Source organism: Oncorhynchus nerka, linkage group LG21 (assembly GCF_034236695.1).
Source record: "Oncorhynchus nerka isolate Pitt River linkage group LG21, Oner_Uvic_2.0, whole genome shotgun sequence".
Classification (NCBI taxonomy): domain Eukaryota; kingdom Metazoa; phylum Chordata; class Actinopteri; order Salmoniformes; family Salmonidae; genus Oncorhynchus; species Oncorhynchus nerka.
In genome coordinates, this window is record NC_088416.1 from 16255267 (window position 1) to 16272390 (window position 17124).

The 17124-nt window shown below is 40.9% G+C and overlaps 2 protein-coding genes across 7 annotated transcripts in view; both read left to right on the forward strand.

The window, feature by feature from the left end:
* Positions 1–4213, forward strand: part of si:ch211-126j24.1 (phosphofurin acidic cluster sorting protein 2) — a 93645-nt gene extending 89432 nt beyond the window's left edge. For all 4 annotated transcript variants that reach the window (XM_029625036.2, XM_029625038.2, XM_029625037.2 and 1 more), the window contains one exon: positions 348–4213. In XM_029625036.2, coding sequence (XP_029480896.1) covers positions 348–466 — 119 coding nt within the window. In that variant the 3' untranslated portion in view covers positions 467–4213. The remainder of the gene's footprint in view (positions 1–347) is intronic.
* Positions 4214–6668: 2455 nt separating this feature from the next.
* Positions 6669–17124, forward strand: part of LOC115103965 (kinesin light chain 1-like) — a 30128-nt gene continuing 19672 nt past the window's right edge. The window contains exons 1-3 of one of the 3 annotated variants that reach the window (XM_029625040.2): positions 6669–6994; positions 14313–14580; positions 15582–15812. In XM_029625040.2, coding sequence (XP_029480900.1) covers positions 14332–14580; positions 15582–15812 — 480 coding nt within the window. In that variant the 5' untranslated portion in view covers positions 6669–6994; positions 14313–14331. Of the gene's footprint in view, positions 6995–7093; positions 7119–14312; positions 14581–15581; positions 15813–17124 lie in introns of those variants that run through there. The other 2 variants (XM_029625042.2, XM_029625041.2) reach the window with 2 other exon arrangements.

Sequence of the window (17124 nt, forward strand, 5' to 3'; positions counted from 1 at the left end):
GCGGCTTGTATGCGTGGAGGCTGAGCGTGTTTATGTTAATTAACGGGAGACCAACAGTAATTCGACTAGAAATGTCATGACCGCCACAGCCCTCCCCACACATCCCACTCTGCATCCCTTCAACGCAAGCATGCACCCATATGTTCAATAATACATGTACACTACATACTCATTCTGTTTATACACATACTGTAGAGTATGTGCTGAAGACATACACACACATAGGTTCATGTGAATTCCCTGAATAGCCTCTATTCCATTTTTTGAGTCTTTAAGATGTGCAATATTACCAACAAGTGGTTGAAAATGAACACTTTTGCATCTCTCTCCTCTCTCTCTCTCTATAGTGTCCATTGACGGTGTGGAGTGGAATGACGTCAAGTTTTTCCAGCTGGCCGCCCAGTGGCCCACTCACGTCAAGCACTTTCCTGTTGGCATCTTCGGCTACACCAAGCCTGCCATGTGACATATCACTGCCACCTAAACCCAAGTATGGGTAGCTGCAGCCCAATATGGCGACCGGAGTATGGGCAAGCGGGTGTGTCGAAAGGAGTGGGCGTATGGAAAGCTAATCAGCTAATTGGGAAGATTTGTTGCCACTCAAGACCGTTTTGCATGGCTGATACGAGTCAATAAGCCACCGACCACTGCAGCGGTTTTGAATCGAGGTGCCTGCTGACCGGAGGTGCTTCCAACTGGGCAGCCGTGTCACATAGTCGCCAGCGGTAGCTAACATGGCAAAAACAAAAAAAATCTCCCATGATTTTGTTTCCAATAGGATAGAAGCCTACACAAGAAATAACTAATATTGATAACCATTGAGATTTCACATTGATACATACATACAGTCTACTCAATGGGCAGGGCATGAAGGGCAACAACACCTGGATACAGTGTCCTTGCTCCCGCTTTGCCAAGCACCACTGTCCCGGTGTGAGAAGTAGGTTCTCAATCCTGGTCCTGTGGACCCAAAGGGATGCACATTTTTTTCCCCCATAGCACTACACAGCTGACTCAAATAATAAACTCATGAGACTTTGATGATTTAAATCAGGTATGTAGTGCTAGAGCAAAAATCTAAATGTGCACCCCTTTGGGTCCCCAGGATCAGGATTGAGAACCAGTGGTCTAACCTATAGTAGAGCGCTTTCGACACACCCACTCCTTTCCTTTCGACACACCCACTACTTTCCTTTCGACACACCCACTCGCCCATACTCAGGTCGACATATTGGGCTGCAGCTACCCCCTTCTCTCTAAACCCTGACCCTAGAACAGCCATTATCTCCCATAGAGAGAGACAAGCTGGATTCCATTCTGAAAAATCACTCCCCTCCTTTCTGTTCTTTGATATTTGTATTTACTAAATATTGAGGCTATAAATATGGTAATAGCTCCATCAAGTGAAGATTATAGGTCCTTACATGCTGGTTCCCAATGTTTCAAAATGAAATTATTAGAAATACATTTCTAAGTTTGAAATGAATCCAACTCTTTCAGCTCTCCATGGGCTTTCCAAGTTACCGAAGGTAGTGGGGAAAGCTGGGAGTAAAATCCACCAGATTGGAACCCAGCCGAGGCTGCTCTGACCAAGCAAAAAAACGTAAACAAACCCCATAGTCCTTTTCCTGTGGAAACTGTCCAATTACAAACCTGTGTTCCCAGTATAAAATGGATGTTGCTGTCAACGTCAAATGTTACTGTTTTATCCACCAGCAAAAAAAAGAAGGGAAAAAATGTATGCTGCCTTTTAAGTATAATAGTGTATATTGTGGTTAGAAACTTAGAATGGCCACCTGTAATGGCAGCTTTGTTGGCACTTTTTGTTACTATATTATTATTTCTGTGAAATCCTATATTGGTAAATGTCCTGTATATAATGCAAGAGGATTGAAGGGGTGCGTTGGAGTGTGTTCGCAGTGTGTGCCGGGAGGCAGTGTGGTTACTGATTTTTAAGGGAAAGGGTGGGATGCTAAGAGAGGAATTGCTGTGAAATTTGCAGAGGAACCCCTCTTGCTATGGAGAGATGTATTTCGTTCTCTTTTTTTTATTGAGAAAAGTGACTTAAGTTTTTGATACACTACTTTCAAGCTAGTATACTTGCCTCCTTGATTTAGAAGCACATGAAACTTGGCACTGTATAACGAGAGACGTTCATCAGAGAGTGGGATGTATCCTTAGACGAGATCAATGCAGGGACTTCACTTGTGAATTTGTGAAGAGGGACGTAGGTGCATGTAAGAATCTCTGGACACAAACGTGACTAGGAGAGAGGAGTGAGTGTGGGGGAGGACAAGGAAAGAAGGAAACAAATGTCTTGTTCCCAGTGCCCTGCTCTAACACACCTGATTAGCCTACTGTCTCTGCAAAGGGCTCAGCAGTGCAGTTTTCAGTAATACCTTTCTCACACTACTACTGAGTTGATCCAAGCTCTACTGCACTGGCCTGGTTAAGCAGCCATTATAGTTGCTGGAATTGTGTTCCAAATGACCAGGTGGAAAGAAAATACAGTTAAACATAGTACAGTTTGGCTTGGTACAGTAGTGTGAAAAGGGTATAAGAATTCCCCAGTGCGTTGCTCGGTTCTTAAACTATTTACCGGTGACTTTGAAGTGGTGTTCTTTTTTCTAACTTCATCCATTCTGAAAGACAGCAATCCCTTTACGAACCTAGCGTGCCGTATTCAACAATGAACAAATTGCTGTCAACTGTTCTCTGTTTTTATACTCTCTTTAAAGATGGACCCACTCATAACGTTGAATCAAAAAGGGCCACAGGCTTCATTGGTTTTTAGGGTATTGCCAGGATTGACTCTGGGTACATTGTGAGGGACCATTTTAATGTCGGCAATGTTTCTGTATCGTGTGTTGATGTTGTTTCATGAGGTGTGTTTTCTCATAGACCTATGAGGGAAATAACGTCCTGTGCCACTTCAGTCGAGGCTATGCAGGACACTGGAAGGAACTTGGAAGTCAAAACATCAGATTCCTGCCTTAGTTATTCCGCCTCCGTCTTTTGACCTGGTATGTTTGTGTTGTCTAATGTGACTTGACACAAAAATGCATTTAATTTGGATGAAAGTGTGTTTTGGAGACTTTTAAGTGTGTGTGTTTGTGTGTGCATGCGCTGATAAGGGATACTGTGTAACCCCATTTGTCAATTTCAACCCTTTGAAAACTATGGCTTCACTTGCGATTAGATACTACATCTATATTACATTTGATGTATTTTTTGTTCATCTTCACAGTGGTAGATGATTTTAACAACCGTGTATGTTACAGTAAATGTTATCCTTCATGCATTGCTGACCGTCAAGGTGTCTCGTGTTTTTGCCTCGGAAAGAGGGAAGGTCTTCAGTCAATCCCACTCATTTCACTGTACAATGTTCCACTATTTCATGATACAAATATACACTATATATATAAAAGTATATGGACACCCCTTCAAATTAGTGGATTCGGCTATTTCAGCCACACCCATTGCTGACAGGTGTATAAAATCGAGCAGAGCCGAGTAATCTCCATAGTCAAACATAGACAGTAGAATGGCCTTACTGAAGAGCTCAGTGACTTTCAACGTGGCACTGTCATAGGATGCCACCTTTCCAACAAGTCATTTCATCAAATTTCTGTCCTGCTAGAGCTGCCCTGGTCAACTGCATATTCATGCCCATGATTTTGGAATGAGATGTTGGACGACCAGGTGTCCACATACTTTTGGTCATGTAGTGTATGTATACATAACTGATACATAAATATGTTCCACTACTTAATAATACATATTTATATTATAGCACTACTTTTGGGAAGTCAAGCGGCACCAAGTAATACCTAGAAAAACTGGACAGTCTAATAACTCCAACATTGAGCTTTACAGCTCTTTTAAGTATAGTTAAAGTTTGCATATGTTTTTGCACAAACATTATTTTAAATGATGTGACAGACAGTATTATTTTTTTAATTTTTATGAACCACTAAGAGAATACAAGGTAAAATCTCTTGTTTTTATGATGTCATGTTTCATATCAGTTTTTGTTAATTGAAATATTTGTTTTATTTACATCTTACTCTTTATTAAGTTTTGTATGGCCATTTTATTATTCTAACCCTTTTTAAGAAAAGAGTTGAGCTCTTTTGTAAAGAAATTCTGTTTGGAAATTGGGTTTTGAAGTGTTGTAAGTGAAAAACAGGCTATTAAAGGAGTGTTGAGAGAATTTGCGTTTGTTTTACTACTGTTTAAATTGGGAAAGATACTCATGTTGTCATAATACCATGTAACTATTAACCATACTGAGACTTGTCTTTGCATACAGAACACACACACACAGAATATGAGCTCATATCTGAGGCTGGACAGTGTTACATAGTGTTGTATTTCCCATACCAACAGCAGATGGCAGTGTCATTGTACACATCTGAATCATGATATGAATCTTTCACTTTAATGTTAATAATGTCAGATATTCCACACACCAGAGCTTAATTTCATATTCATTAAATCCGATCCAACTTTGGTTATCAAATAGGAAGCCTGCACCCTACCTCTCTGCCATCTGTGCCGCTCAGAGGCAAATCCAAATGTATTTGTCACATACACATGGTTAGCAGATGTTAATGCGAGTGTAGTGAAATGCTTGTGCTTCTAGTTCTGACCATGCAGTAATATCTAACAAGTAATCTAACCTAAGAATTTCACAACTACCTTATACACACAAGTATAAAGGAATGAATAAGAATATGTACATACAAATATATGAGTGAGTGATGGCCGAACGGCATCGGCAAGATGCAGTAGATGGTATAGAGTACAGTATATACATATGAGAAATGTATGTAAACATTATATAAAGTGGCATTGTTTAAAGACCGGTCTGCTGATGATAGTTGAAGGCAAGTGTACATTCAAATTTATAAAGAAATGGTCATCTCATGAGCACAATCAACAATAGCTGACTTGGGCAAACGTCCAGGGATTCAATTTGATCACGCATTGCAAAGCGCTGTCAACAATTTGGCTCTTAAAGGCATCTATATGAACCCGGGTCTGCTGATGATAGTCCTCATATATATATATATATATATATATTGTATGGTTCAAATGTGTTGCAGATACGAGCAATTCTCCAAGATGAACACATGGTTTCTAGCAAATCATTTGGTTTTAAATCAAACAAAAGTCCCATATCATGCTGATACACTACAAAGAATAAACTCCACAGCTGGCAATTTTTTTCATTCATGAAAGTGATGGAACAATCCTTAAGTGTTGATTTAATATTTGTTTGATTATTCTTTTGGAAATCATATTGATTATCTAAGAAAAACAATTAACTATAAGCTTGGGTTACTATACAGATCTAAGAACTGTTTTAATGTATCCATTAGAAAGACATTAACCCAACTGCTGCTTCCTGTCCTGTTTAACCAATGGCTTAATCAAAATTATTCCGTGAGTTGAGGGCAAAAGGACAAGAATTTAAGCTAATCTGTTTAAGTGTGTTTACTAAACAAACTGCTCGAAGTGAGCTGAATTTGAACAAGCTTGTTGAGTAAAATAAAGTTGAATGTTTGCTAAAAAACACTTAAAACCACATTCGTCATTATATTTGACAGCATGTATTGCAGGTAGATTTTCAGAATTGTTTGTTTCATTACCTGTGTTTTTGCATATACACTACCATTCAAAAGTTTGAGGTCACTTAGAAATGTCCTTGTTTTTGAAAGGAAAGTACATTTTTTTTACCATTAAAATAATTGATCAGAAATACAGTGTAGACATTGTTAAATGACTATTGTAGCTGGAAATGACTATTGTAGCTGGAAACGACTGATGGAATATCTACATAGGTGTACAGAGGCCCATTATCAGCAACCATCACTCCTGTGTTCCAATGACACGTTGCAGTTAGCTAATCAAAGTTTAGCATTTTAAAAGGCTAATTGATTATTAGAAAACCCTTTTGCAATTATGTTAGCACAGCTGAAAACTGTTGTCCTGATTAAAGAAGCTATAAAACAGGCCTTTAGACTAGTTGAGTATCTGGAGCGTCAGCATTTGTGGGTTCGATTACAGGCTCAAAATGGCCAGAAACGTTCTTCTGAAACTTGTCAGTCTATTCTTGTTCTGAGAAATGAAGGCTTGCAAAGAAGCTCAAGATCTCGTACAATGCTGTGTACTACTCCCTTCACAGAACAGGGCGAACTGTCTCGAACCAGAATAGAAAGAGTGGGAGGCCCTGGTGCACAACTGAGCAATGATTTACTAGAAACTACTGATCTAAAGATTTTAGTGGATGTTCAAAGAGAACCGAACCATGGATTACAGTTTCTCCCATAGACTACTTTCAGGGTGAGGAACCATCGAACATTAAGTTGTGACATACTGAACCATTTTTATTTTTTACCATATTCATTTATTTAAAAAAAAAAAAAAATTACAACTAGGTTATTAATCAAATCGACACATTTTATGTATTTGCGATGTAGACTACTTGAAGGCAAGTGTACATTCAAATGTATAAAAGAAATTATTTATTTATATCAATGATGTATCTTTGGAAATGATGCATTTGGATTTGTTATTCGTACGGTCAGTCAGTGCCAGACACACACAGCCTCTGTGCAGCCACGCCCGAAAAAAAATCCAATACATGACGACGTCGTTCAAAACTTTCGCTGTGGATGCTGGGAGATCAATAACCAAGGAAGACATTTTGGATTTAAAACGAGCTCACTTAGTGATTGACGAAAATATGCTCCGTCGGCAACACCATTTATCATTAGTTAGAATGTATCGTCAGATGGATTTATTTGTCAGTTGTGCGCAATGAAATGGCGTCGTTCTTGTGAAAAATTCCACGCATTGATCCCAAACCATATCGCCGCGCTCATCTACGAATTCTGTTAGTATAGGTTTCTTGCTGGCTCAGCTGTGTATGTACATCGAGAAGGCTCCTATAGTTCCTGGCTGTCCTACGAGGAATTAACCAATTTAGGTATGTAACCACATGCATATGGGAGCATCTGTTTTTGTTTTTGCTCACAGAATTCAACACTTTGCATAAGAAAGAACACAGGCAGTGTGATCGATTTTCCCTATTGACTACACAGCTACAGACAGTAAGTAACTTAGCCTATAATAACAGTCCTTGTAAAGGCCTATTTTCTTTATACTGGAAAAAAATAAACGCACCATTTCACTGAGTTACAGTTCATATAAGGAAATTAGTCAATTGAAATAAATTCTTTAGGCCCTCACATGACTGGGCAGGGGTGCATCCCATTGATTGATGCACGAACGCCCCCGCTATCTTCATGCTATTTTCTAGATGCGAGGCGTGGTTTGACGTGACCACGCCCCCGAGTAGGATATAGCCGTAGGGTACTCCTTGTTCTTCCCATTTAATAATTCACTACAGTTTGGCGGCATCCTAAGCGCACTGCTGATACTTGTCGTTTCAATAAAGGTTTTCAGCAGCCTCGTTGTTATTAACATACTTGGCTTTCACAACATGATTTGCATGATACTTATTCTGCCACTAATTTGTTAGCTGACATGCTAAGACTAACAGTAAAGCTGTTGCAGTATTCTTAAGTTACTGTTTATTTACCCATAGCTGGGGATACAATCCTACCAAATGGCCCAAAGTTGTCTATGGTGATGTCTACACCTACTTGTTGGAATCTCTGGTTTTGCATATACCGGTGTCCTAGCCAACATTGTCACCCCCGCCTCTTCTTCTTTGGTGTTTATTGGTGATTGGCATTCAAGTTACTGCCACCTATTGTACTGGAGCGTCCCTGCTTCGCGTCTGTGTACTGGAGTCCTAGCGTAAAAGTGGACCAATAGCAATATGAAGGGGGCTGCAATTTCACCCTTCTCATGTGACCAGGAGTTTTATTTTGGGAGCACTGTGTGACTATGAAAACAAATCTCCCAGATAATTATTGTAATGATAATGTTTTGCTGTACCGTTGTTTCCAAGTGCCCTAAAGAAACCAGGGAGTGCAGATTCGTTTGTCATGGTTTCACCATTACTGCAGTGAAAACGGCTTGCTTGTAGCCCAACTAGGTCTTACAGTATATCGACGGGACCGCAGTTTACATTAATAAACCATGTCGTGGGCTGTTCTAAAACTACTTGCTCGTCAACGTCGATAACCATTTGTTTACACTTCAGTCATGTTACCTCATTGGCTAATAACCTGGCAACTTTACCAGTATATCCACACATTTTGGGGACACAGAAAGGAATAGCTCCTTCAGGAGATCAATGAATGAATGACCGATCTCTTGCATGTCCTCATCACAAACCTGCCGGGTTAATGCATCTCAATAGGAAAGTAGTGCTTTTACACAATGTAGAAACCTAGTATTCCACAAATTACTTTAATTTCAATGACAGGTATTCTTATCAAGCTAATATATTTTTTTTTTACAGATTTCCATATTAGTTTCTAGGGCACATGTGCTTCAAAAGTAACTAGAATTTAACTTGGGAGCACCCATGCTACAAATAGTAATGCCGTTTTTTCCTAATAACAGGCATCAAACGATTTGAGCAGAGATGCTGGTCCAGTCCACTTTGCCTTTTATTTACTGAAGTGGAGAAGTTAAATCAAGGCCAGTGAAGAAATGGTGACCTTTGGACTGCAGACAGCTCATAACAGCAGTCAAATATGTCACTGGATCTGAAAGAGTGAGATAAAAGGAAGAAATTGGTCCCCTAGTTACAGTTTTACCAGACGGGTGCTCGACTGCACACACCCAGAAGACATACAGTACTGTATGAAATCTTGTTCCTCTGTAAATATTTTCATAGTAGTTTGCAGTGAAGATTACTCTCAGCGTGCTCTGTTAAATAAATGTATGCTCGCTCTGGTGTTGAAACCTTGAAGCAGGCTGACACAAACAGTAACAGGCCTATAATTGACCCTCGTGATGCTGTAAAATGTGCTCTCTTGGACTATGACTTTTGAAATCATGTTGGGCCCTTGCCCCCTTTGTCAGACAACTGTGCATACAAAGAGGCCTACGAAACCGACAATATCTGAAACATTTAATAGCTACTACACTTTGAAGAGAACATCTCAATTTTACTATTATTCCTTCCATTTCCTATCATTACCCATGTCTCATAAGTTTACCAGTGCAGGGAATTGAAACATGAATAAGGTTGTGCTTTTATCTGCAGTTGAATGGTTCGCAACACTCAGGGGAAATACTTTTCATTGTCTCTTGTCAACGTAAATACTACAGACCACAAGGTGGCAGTAGTTTTTGGTTTGTGCTTGCTGTAGATTGCTAATGTTAGCTAGCTAGTATTGGTAGTAATCCCTTGATACTAGCCAGATGGCCATAACTAGCGTAGCTCGCAACATTTATAATTAAATCACAATGGATTTGTTTTTGAATGAAGCCGATGCCTGTAAGCCTCCGAGTGGAGAAGCTAGCTATGCTGTTCTACTGGCAAGTGGTAATACTAACCGTTAAGCTAGCAAGTGAACTGGCACTGGCAGTATGGGATAATTGATAGTGAATTTTATTATTTCCTCATCTTGCTAGATAGCTCGCTTAGTAATAAATAAATGGGTTGTGTACATTGTGCTGCACTTACCACCCCATTAGTTTCATGTGAAGTGTGTGTGACTGCCTTTTTCAGTTGGCAAGCTAATGAGCAAGTGCATATCAAACCTAACAAAAAAATCCCTCAAGCACAAAATTCCTGCGCTAGATGTAAAGACTGTTTTTTCTTGTCACTCTGTCAGCTCCTTCACATGGAGGTTCATGCTCTCTGATTGGCTCAGTCAGCCACTGCAGAGCATTGCGATTCTACAAATAGAAACGGCTGGTTCGACAGTACCAGGTCTAGCAAGAGAAGGAACGGCCTTCTACTGTGCTAAGTACCTATCGTCCGTCAGATTTATCGTGTGTCTGACCTATTGGAGCGTGGGTGGGCAATTCCAGTCCTCGAGGGCCTGATTGGTGTCACAGTTTTGCCCCAGCTAACACACCTGATTCCAATAATCGCCTAATCGTGATCGTCAGTTTAGAATACAATTTGATTAATCAGCTGTGTTTGCTAGGGATGGCGAAAAAGTGTGACACCAATCAGGCCTTCGAGGACTGGAGTTGCCCACCCCTGTAGAGAAATGCTGTAAAATCATAAAATCATAAAACCATTTACTGCAATAGCCTATATGTATAAGAAAAGGTACTAGCCTTGCACAAATAGGGAATCATGTTCTTCAGGACTGAATTTAGGCATCATGTTGAATCAATACATGTTCAGGGCCATATTGATTTGGAGTTCTTATGCCTATTTCCTCATGTAGCTAGCTTGTTAAATTGTACAGAGAGGAAAAAAGTGTGTTGCAAATTTCAAGCTTGTTTTTTATAAAACGCATCCTATTAATACCACTATCTGATTTACTGCTCTCAAACCAGACAGGTTGGGATTTCTATTGATATTCTAGTAATGGAGATGAGTAACAAGAAGACAGCCAAGAGACTCGAGAGACAATTATCTCAGATCTCTACTTATGCTAGTTATTCGCTCCTTTTGCCTCGCTCTGGCAGGTAGGTGCATTGAGCCAGCAAATGAAAGGTTGCTGGATCGAATCCCCAAGCTGACAAGGTAAAAAGCTGTCGTTCTGCCCCTGAGCAAGGCCCACTGTTCCCCGAGTGCCTATTTTTTTAAGGCATCCCCCCGCACCTCTAATTCAGAGGGGTTGGGTTAAATGCAGAAGACATTTCAGTTGACTAGGTACATCTGACTAGGTAGGTATCCCTCTTTCCCTTCTGCCGCACTGTGAAAGAGGCAGCGTGGCATTTGAACCAGCGTCAATGATTCATTGCTATGACTCGCCATTGTCGGACTGGTTGGAAAATGTCAGCTTCAAGAGCCATTATATCAGACCAGCTACTTTAATAAACCGGCTTTTAAAAACATCTTTAGCCTTGTTGCTTCACATCGAGGAGACAAAAGGGGAGAGGGTGGTTAGCGACTCAGCAGTGCTTTTCATTCAATCTCTGTAACATTTGTTTTGTCCTGGAAAACACCGGAAGTACATTGTTTTTGACTTACTGGGTTTGATAGGATAGGGCCTTAGATCTCCATATAACTTTAAATATGTGTGTGTAAATTGGACTTGTGTTGATTTCGAAAAGAAAGTTCTGAGAAAGTTGAAGTTATATGCGTGGATCTCAAGTCCACGCATGTGTCAGTTATAGTCTAAAGGGCTTCAGTGTATCTAAGCAAGAAGAGTTCTGTGAGCATCAATGGATTATTTTCATTTTCTATTGTGTACAAATAGGCCTACCTATGTTCACATGCAGTAAATCAACCATTCTGCCACAGTTGGGCAGAAACGTTATGGGAAAGTGTAGTCTTACGAATTAACACAGGAGGAAACCCTGAGAGGAACCAGACACGAAATGCTGAGCCAAGCCTATGATGTCCAGAGCAAGACTAAATGGCATGCATGTGTGACCTAGGCCTGTATGCATGTGGTAATTTTAGCAAACACCACTGTTAGGTAGCTTATGTTATTGAATGCACAGTCTTCTATATCTTGATCCTTGCAGTCAACTTGTGAGAGGCTATGCTATTGATTGATGAATGAGTTAATGGATAGATTAGAAGGGTGCAGATGCATTTGTTCAAGACTCAAATAAGGCTGTCAATCTTAAAGTTGCTTTCTGTAAAATTTGTACTTGCAAATGTCAGTACTGTACATCATCAGTAGAATAATTGAAGAGCACAGTCAGGTTCTTCAAAAGATGGTTGCTTAGCTGATTCACCATCAGTATAAACAGCAGTATCTTCCTGTTTTGCTCATGTTTATAAATATCAAAATGTAAACAATAGGCTACAACAATATTTCACCCCTTTGCAAAGAAGGCTTTTTTGATTTTATGATGACAGTGTCTACCAAGCTATTTTGGGTATTTTGAAGTTGTATTATTTTTTTCTTAACATCCCTAGTAGGTTTCCAGCTGTCCCTACATCTCATCTCCCCAACCAAAACCACCTATGCCGCCTTCCCACGTGTCCCTAAATCAGAAACATCCGTCTGCAATCTCTCCTATCCACTAGTAACCGGCAGAGACCAGAGGCAGGAGAAGATAAAGCACTCCCATAGCCATCAACACCAAAAAGATAGCTCGCCAATGGGCCCTATAATTCCATCTGGATGTGATGGGATTGGAGAGGAATGGCTTTATGCTACCAAAGAGACGGGGTGACACGAGACAGGGCGTGGAGATGGAGGCAGCGTCTGTATTACCCACACTGTTCTCATGAAAATTTTTATGTCACTCGTGGTGGTCTATTGTACAGAGGAAGCAAAAATGAGGGCTATTTAATATTTCAAGCTTTCTTCTCCTTTTAAATGGTAGTGTGCCTTGGTCACCATTTTAAATCCGTTGATGAGCCCATTGTCATATTTGCTAGTAGCTGGGATTGGGGTCAATACCATGTCAATTAAGGAACTTAGTTCTTTACTATGAGGTTTAATTAATTAATTATGAGTAATTGTTCATTAATTTGTTGAATTTCAATTAAATTCCCTAAATTAAATTTCCCTAAATTGACTGACTGAAATTGACTACAACCCTGGCTAGTGTTTTCTGTTGAGGGAACCCAATATCCCTTATTCATGTGAGCTAACACAGTTTTTTTTCTTCTTTGTGCCTTTTTATGCTTCTTCCGAGTGTGCTCCTCGGGACATTGTGTAAATAATTAAGAGCGCTCATTTCAAGCTTCCTTTTTGCACACAGCTAACTAACATACTGTGATGAATAATTAGAAAAAATGACTATCTACTAGCTATCTTAACCAACTGTAGCTTAACAGTACTTGGCCCTGTGAAGACGATCACTGTTCTATGCTCACATGTGTGGCATTATTGCAGTACTATACTACTTTGCTTTACCATGAAAGTAAATCTATAGTGTTTTTGATACCAGATCTCATTACCTTTTGAACGTATGGATTAACTGAGTTATGGTATTGAACTAGTCTTTCCTTTACCTATGCTTGCTCAAAATAATTTTTTCTTCTTTGAACATGGCGTCTTCCAAAGGGAACCCCCCCCGGGGCAATAACGCTGTTGACTGTGCCGAAAGGTTCATCTGACTTGGAATTCCCTACAGATGTCCTTTGAGAAGTCTAATAGTGGCTTCGTAGCCACTTTCATGAAATATGACTCATGCGCCTGTAAAAGCGCCATTACTTCTTTGAAATTAGACCTCTGTAATCCGTCATGCCGAGAATCAACATTTTGCACTAGTTGTTTACCCTGTGTTCAGTGTAGTCTACAGCACATCTCGAGTTTAGATATCCTTTGTTTGTTTCCAGATTACATTCAGCTGAATCCCATTAAAAGCAATTCTGTATTCTTCTGAATCTATAGGTTTTGGCTCTATAGTCAACCTATTTTTAGAAGGCTTGCTGAAAATAGTGGATTGGGGCTCAATGCCATTGGTGTTTTCAATATGAAAAGAATGTCATACAAGCTAGTAGCGTACCGTACCACTCTGTCAAGCTGCGTGTGTGTGTGCACAGCATCCAGGTGAAATGATACGTAGGCACAGTTGCAGGACTAGTTCTCATTTTATGATTGGCTCTTGGTGTTCTATTTCTGTCAGTCTGTTTCCATGGCTCTAAACAGACCTTTTTAATGGGATATTTAAATGCCAAAATCACCACAGAGTTAGAGATTATCTGCCTGTTTTATGTTTTGCAATAAGAATACCAATACGAGTGACTAGAGCGGAGTTATTCCACAATGGAAATACACATTAAGTCGGATACAACAGTTTACTCCTATTTATCTGCAAGCTTTGATGGTGAACTCAGGGCTAAATACTCGGGGGGTTTAGCCTAATTGTCTGCAGCTATGCCCACGCCAAGCCTAATCATGTGACTGTCTTGTGAAGGAAGAGGGAGCCAAGTGTTTTATTTACTCTGGCTTTGTTGATTTGCAGGGAGTGTAGAGAGTGTGGGCTAGATTGGACTCCTACCCTGTCATTTTTTGTTTCTATCCCAAGGCTTCCATTTCCTCGTACATCTCTATCCAGTTTAATTAAAGACATGTAGCATGGATTGTAAACGGAGCAACCTTTTCTTCTGCTGATAATGACAGTGGAAGTCTCAATGTTGGAATCTCGTGAATAGAACTGCTATTGTTTTATTCTGATGGGTCCAAAGAAAATCCCCAAAAGTGAGGTCATTGCATTAAAAGGAACCACTGCCCCAAGAGTGACCTAACCTCCACCTTCCTTTTCTTCCACTTCTCTCCCTCCACCAGCCTCTAAGTCCACCAGGCAATGTCAATAATGGTGTACCCCAGGGAGGACCGTCTGGAGAAGCTGTCCCAGGAGGAGATCATCTCCAGCACCAAGCTGGTGATCCAGGGCCTGGAGGCGCTGAAGAGCGAGCACAACTCCATCCTGCACAGCCTGCTGGAGACCATCCGCTGCCTGAAGAAGGACGAGGAGGCCAACCTGGTGCACGAGAAGTCCAGCCTGCTGCGCAAGTCAGTGGAGATGATAGAGCTGGGGCTGGGCGAGGCGCAGGTAAGGGTTGACGATCCCTGGGTGATATGGAGAGAGTAAGCCATACGGGAATGTTTTGGGTAATGTTAATCAATCCGTGCTTTGGGTAGATCCCCATGAGTTGTCTTAGGTCTCTTTATGTAGTGTCGTGGTGTCTCTTGTCGTGATGTGTGTATTGTCCTATATTATTATTTAGAAAATGTGTAATCCCCGTCCCCGCGGGAAGCCTTTTGCTGTTTGGTAGGCCGTCAATTGTAAATAAAAACTTATCTGACTTGTAAGTAAACATTAACTGGAATTAATGTTGCATGCGTCAGTTTCATGTTGTGAAGTTGACTAGTCTTTCTCTGGCTTATGTAAGCCTGCCTGTCTCTGGCCACAGGAGTCCACAGCTGACACAAATTATTACCTTTATCTATCAATCATATTTCAATCAATCAAATGTATTTAAAGATGTCACAAAGTGCTTATTTAGAAACCCAGCCTAACACCCCAAAGAACAAGCAATGCAGATGTAGAAGTACGGTGGCTAGAAAAACTCCCTCAAAAGCCAGGAACCGAAGAAGAAACCTAGAGGAGCTAGGCTCTGAGGGGTGGCCAGTCCTCTTCTGGCTATGCCGGGTGGCAATTGATAGTACATGGCCATTAAGGCCAGATCGTTCTTCAAGATGTTCAAACGTTCATAGATGACCAGCAGGGTCAAATAATAATCAGGGGTTGTAGAGAGGGGCAACCTCAGGAGTAAATGTCAGTTGGCTTTTTATAGCCAAGCATTCTGAGGTTGAGAGGGCAGGTTCTGGAGAGAGCGAAAGAGAGGAGGTCTGGGACAAGGTAGTACAACTTGTGAACAGGTCAGGGTTCCATTGCCGCAGGCAGAACAGTAGAAACTGGAGCAGCAGCACGACCATGTGGACTGGGGACGGGTACAGCCAGGAGTCTACGGGCTTGGTCCTAGGGCTGAATCGCATACAATGATTTATAATTAATTGATCCCTCTGCATGTATGCACCTTTCTCTGTCAGGTGATGATGGCCCTGTCTGCCCACCTGAACGCTGTGGAGTCGGAGAAGCAGAAGCTGCGTGCCCAGGTACGTCGGCTGTGCCAAGAGAACCAGTGGCTGCGAGACGAGCTGGCGGGCACCCAGCAAAAGCTGCAGAAGAGTGAGCAGAGTGTGGCCCAGCTGGAGGAGGAGAAGAAGCATCTGGAGTTCATGAACCAGCTCAAGAAGTACGACGAGGATGTGTCCCCTACTGTGAGTTATGCACTCACACACCCATACTTAAATGCACAACACAATTGCTTGCACACAAGCACAAACACACTGCTCGCGAATCTGTTCAAGAATTATGATGATGAAAACATTTCCTTCTCTGAGGTAATGTATACACACACACACACACACACTCCCTGATCATAAACAATTGAACCAGCTCGAGAGCTGTAATCATCATGCAAGTAATCAGGCATTGCATTTGCCTCCGCTGATGAAGCCCCTTCTGGCGGGTTGCAACTGACCTATCGATAATACTTTTTTTTTTTGCCTATAGTCTACATTCTCTATTCTCAACCAGGATTTTGATCTCTCCATTAATGTGCAAGATCATTTTTAGAGCGGATTGATGGTTAGGGATTTCTCCCTACAAGATGAAATTAAAGCTGAGAGCACCTTTTTGTAAAGCCTAGTTAACACCTGGGCAAATCCAGTCCTCGAAGGCCTGATTGGTGTCACACTTTAACCCCCATCCCTAGCAAACACACCTGATTTTAAACTAATTTCATTTTTATCTGAATATCATGATTAGTTGATTATTGGAGTCTGGTGTGTTAGCTGGGGCAAAAGTGTGACACAAATCAGTCCCCCGAGGACTGAAGTTGCACAGGCCTGACTGACAAGCTCCATATTCTGTAACCTTCTTTATTCTTCCCTCTGAGCAATGCAGGCTGCCAAGGTGAATGAATTGGTCTTATTTACTTTAATTTTTATTTGCCCTATATTTAACTTGGCAAGTCAGTTAAGAACAAATTCTAATATACAATTACGCACCAACCATTATGAACTGATTAAAGTTTATGGTGGGCAGAAGTCCTCTATCGTTTGGCTGCTAAGGCAATTAATTTAGTCATTAACATTTATACATTTTGACGAGAGCTCATTAATATGTACCAAATGTAGTCCACTGGAATTTAGAACTGTTCAAATGATGTCAGCTGTTGAATATTTATAATTGTAGTACATGTTTGAGAATGCAAAGACGAGGGGTATGAATGTGGAAGATGGGGTGAGGTATTTCTAGTTCAGCCTGAAGGGAACCGTGATGAGGTACATGAGTCTCCTTGAGCACCCTGCGGCATGGATTTTCACATGCGGTCTGTCAAACATTGACTCTAAATCCCAGATGGCCACAAGAAGTTTCCATCGAATTGAAACGCACAATATAACTTTAATTTCTAGTCAAAAGTGCTGCCCAGCTGTTTGAGACTGTGGGGTGGGTCTTGACAAATGTATTTGTCACTGTATAGAATTTAGAATTCCACTCCTTAAACCAATAAGTGACAAATCTTTT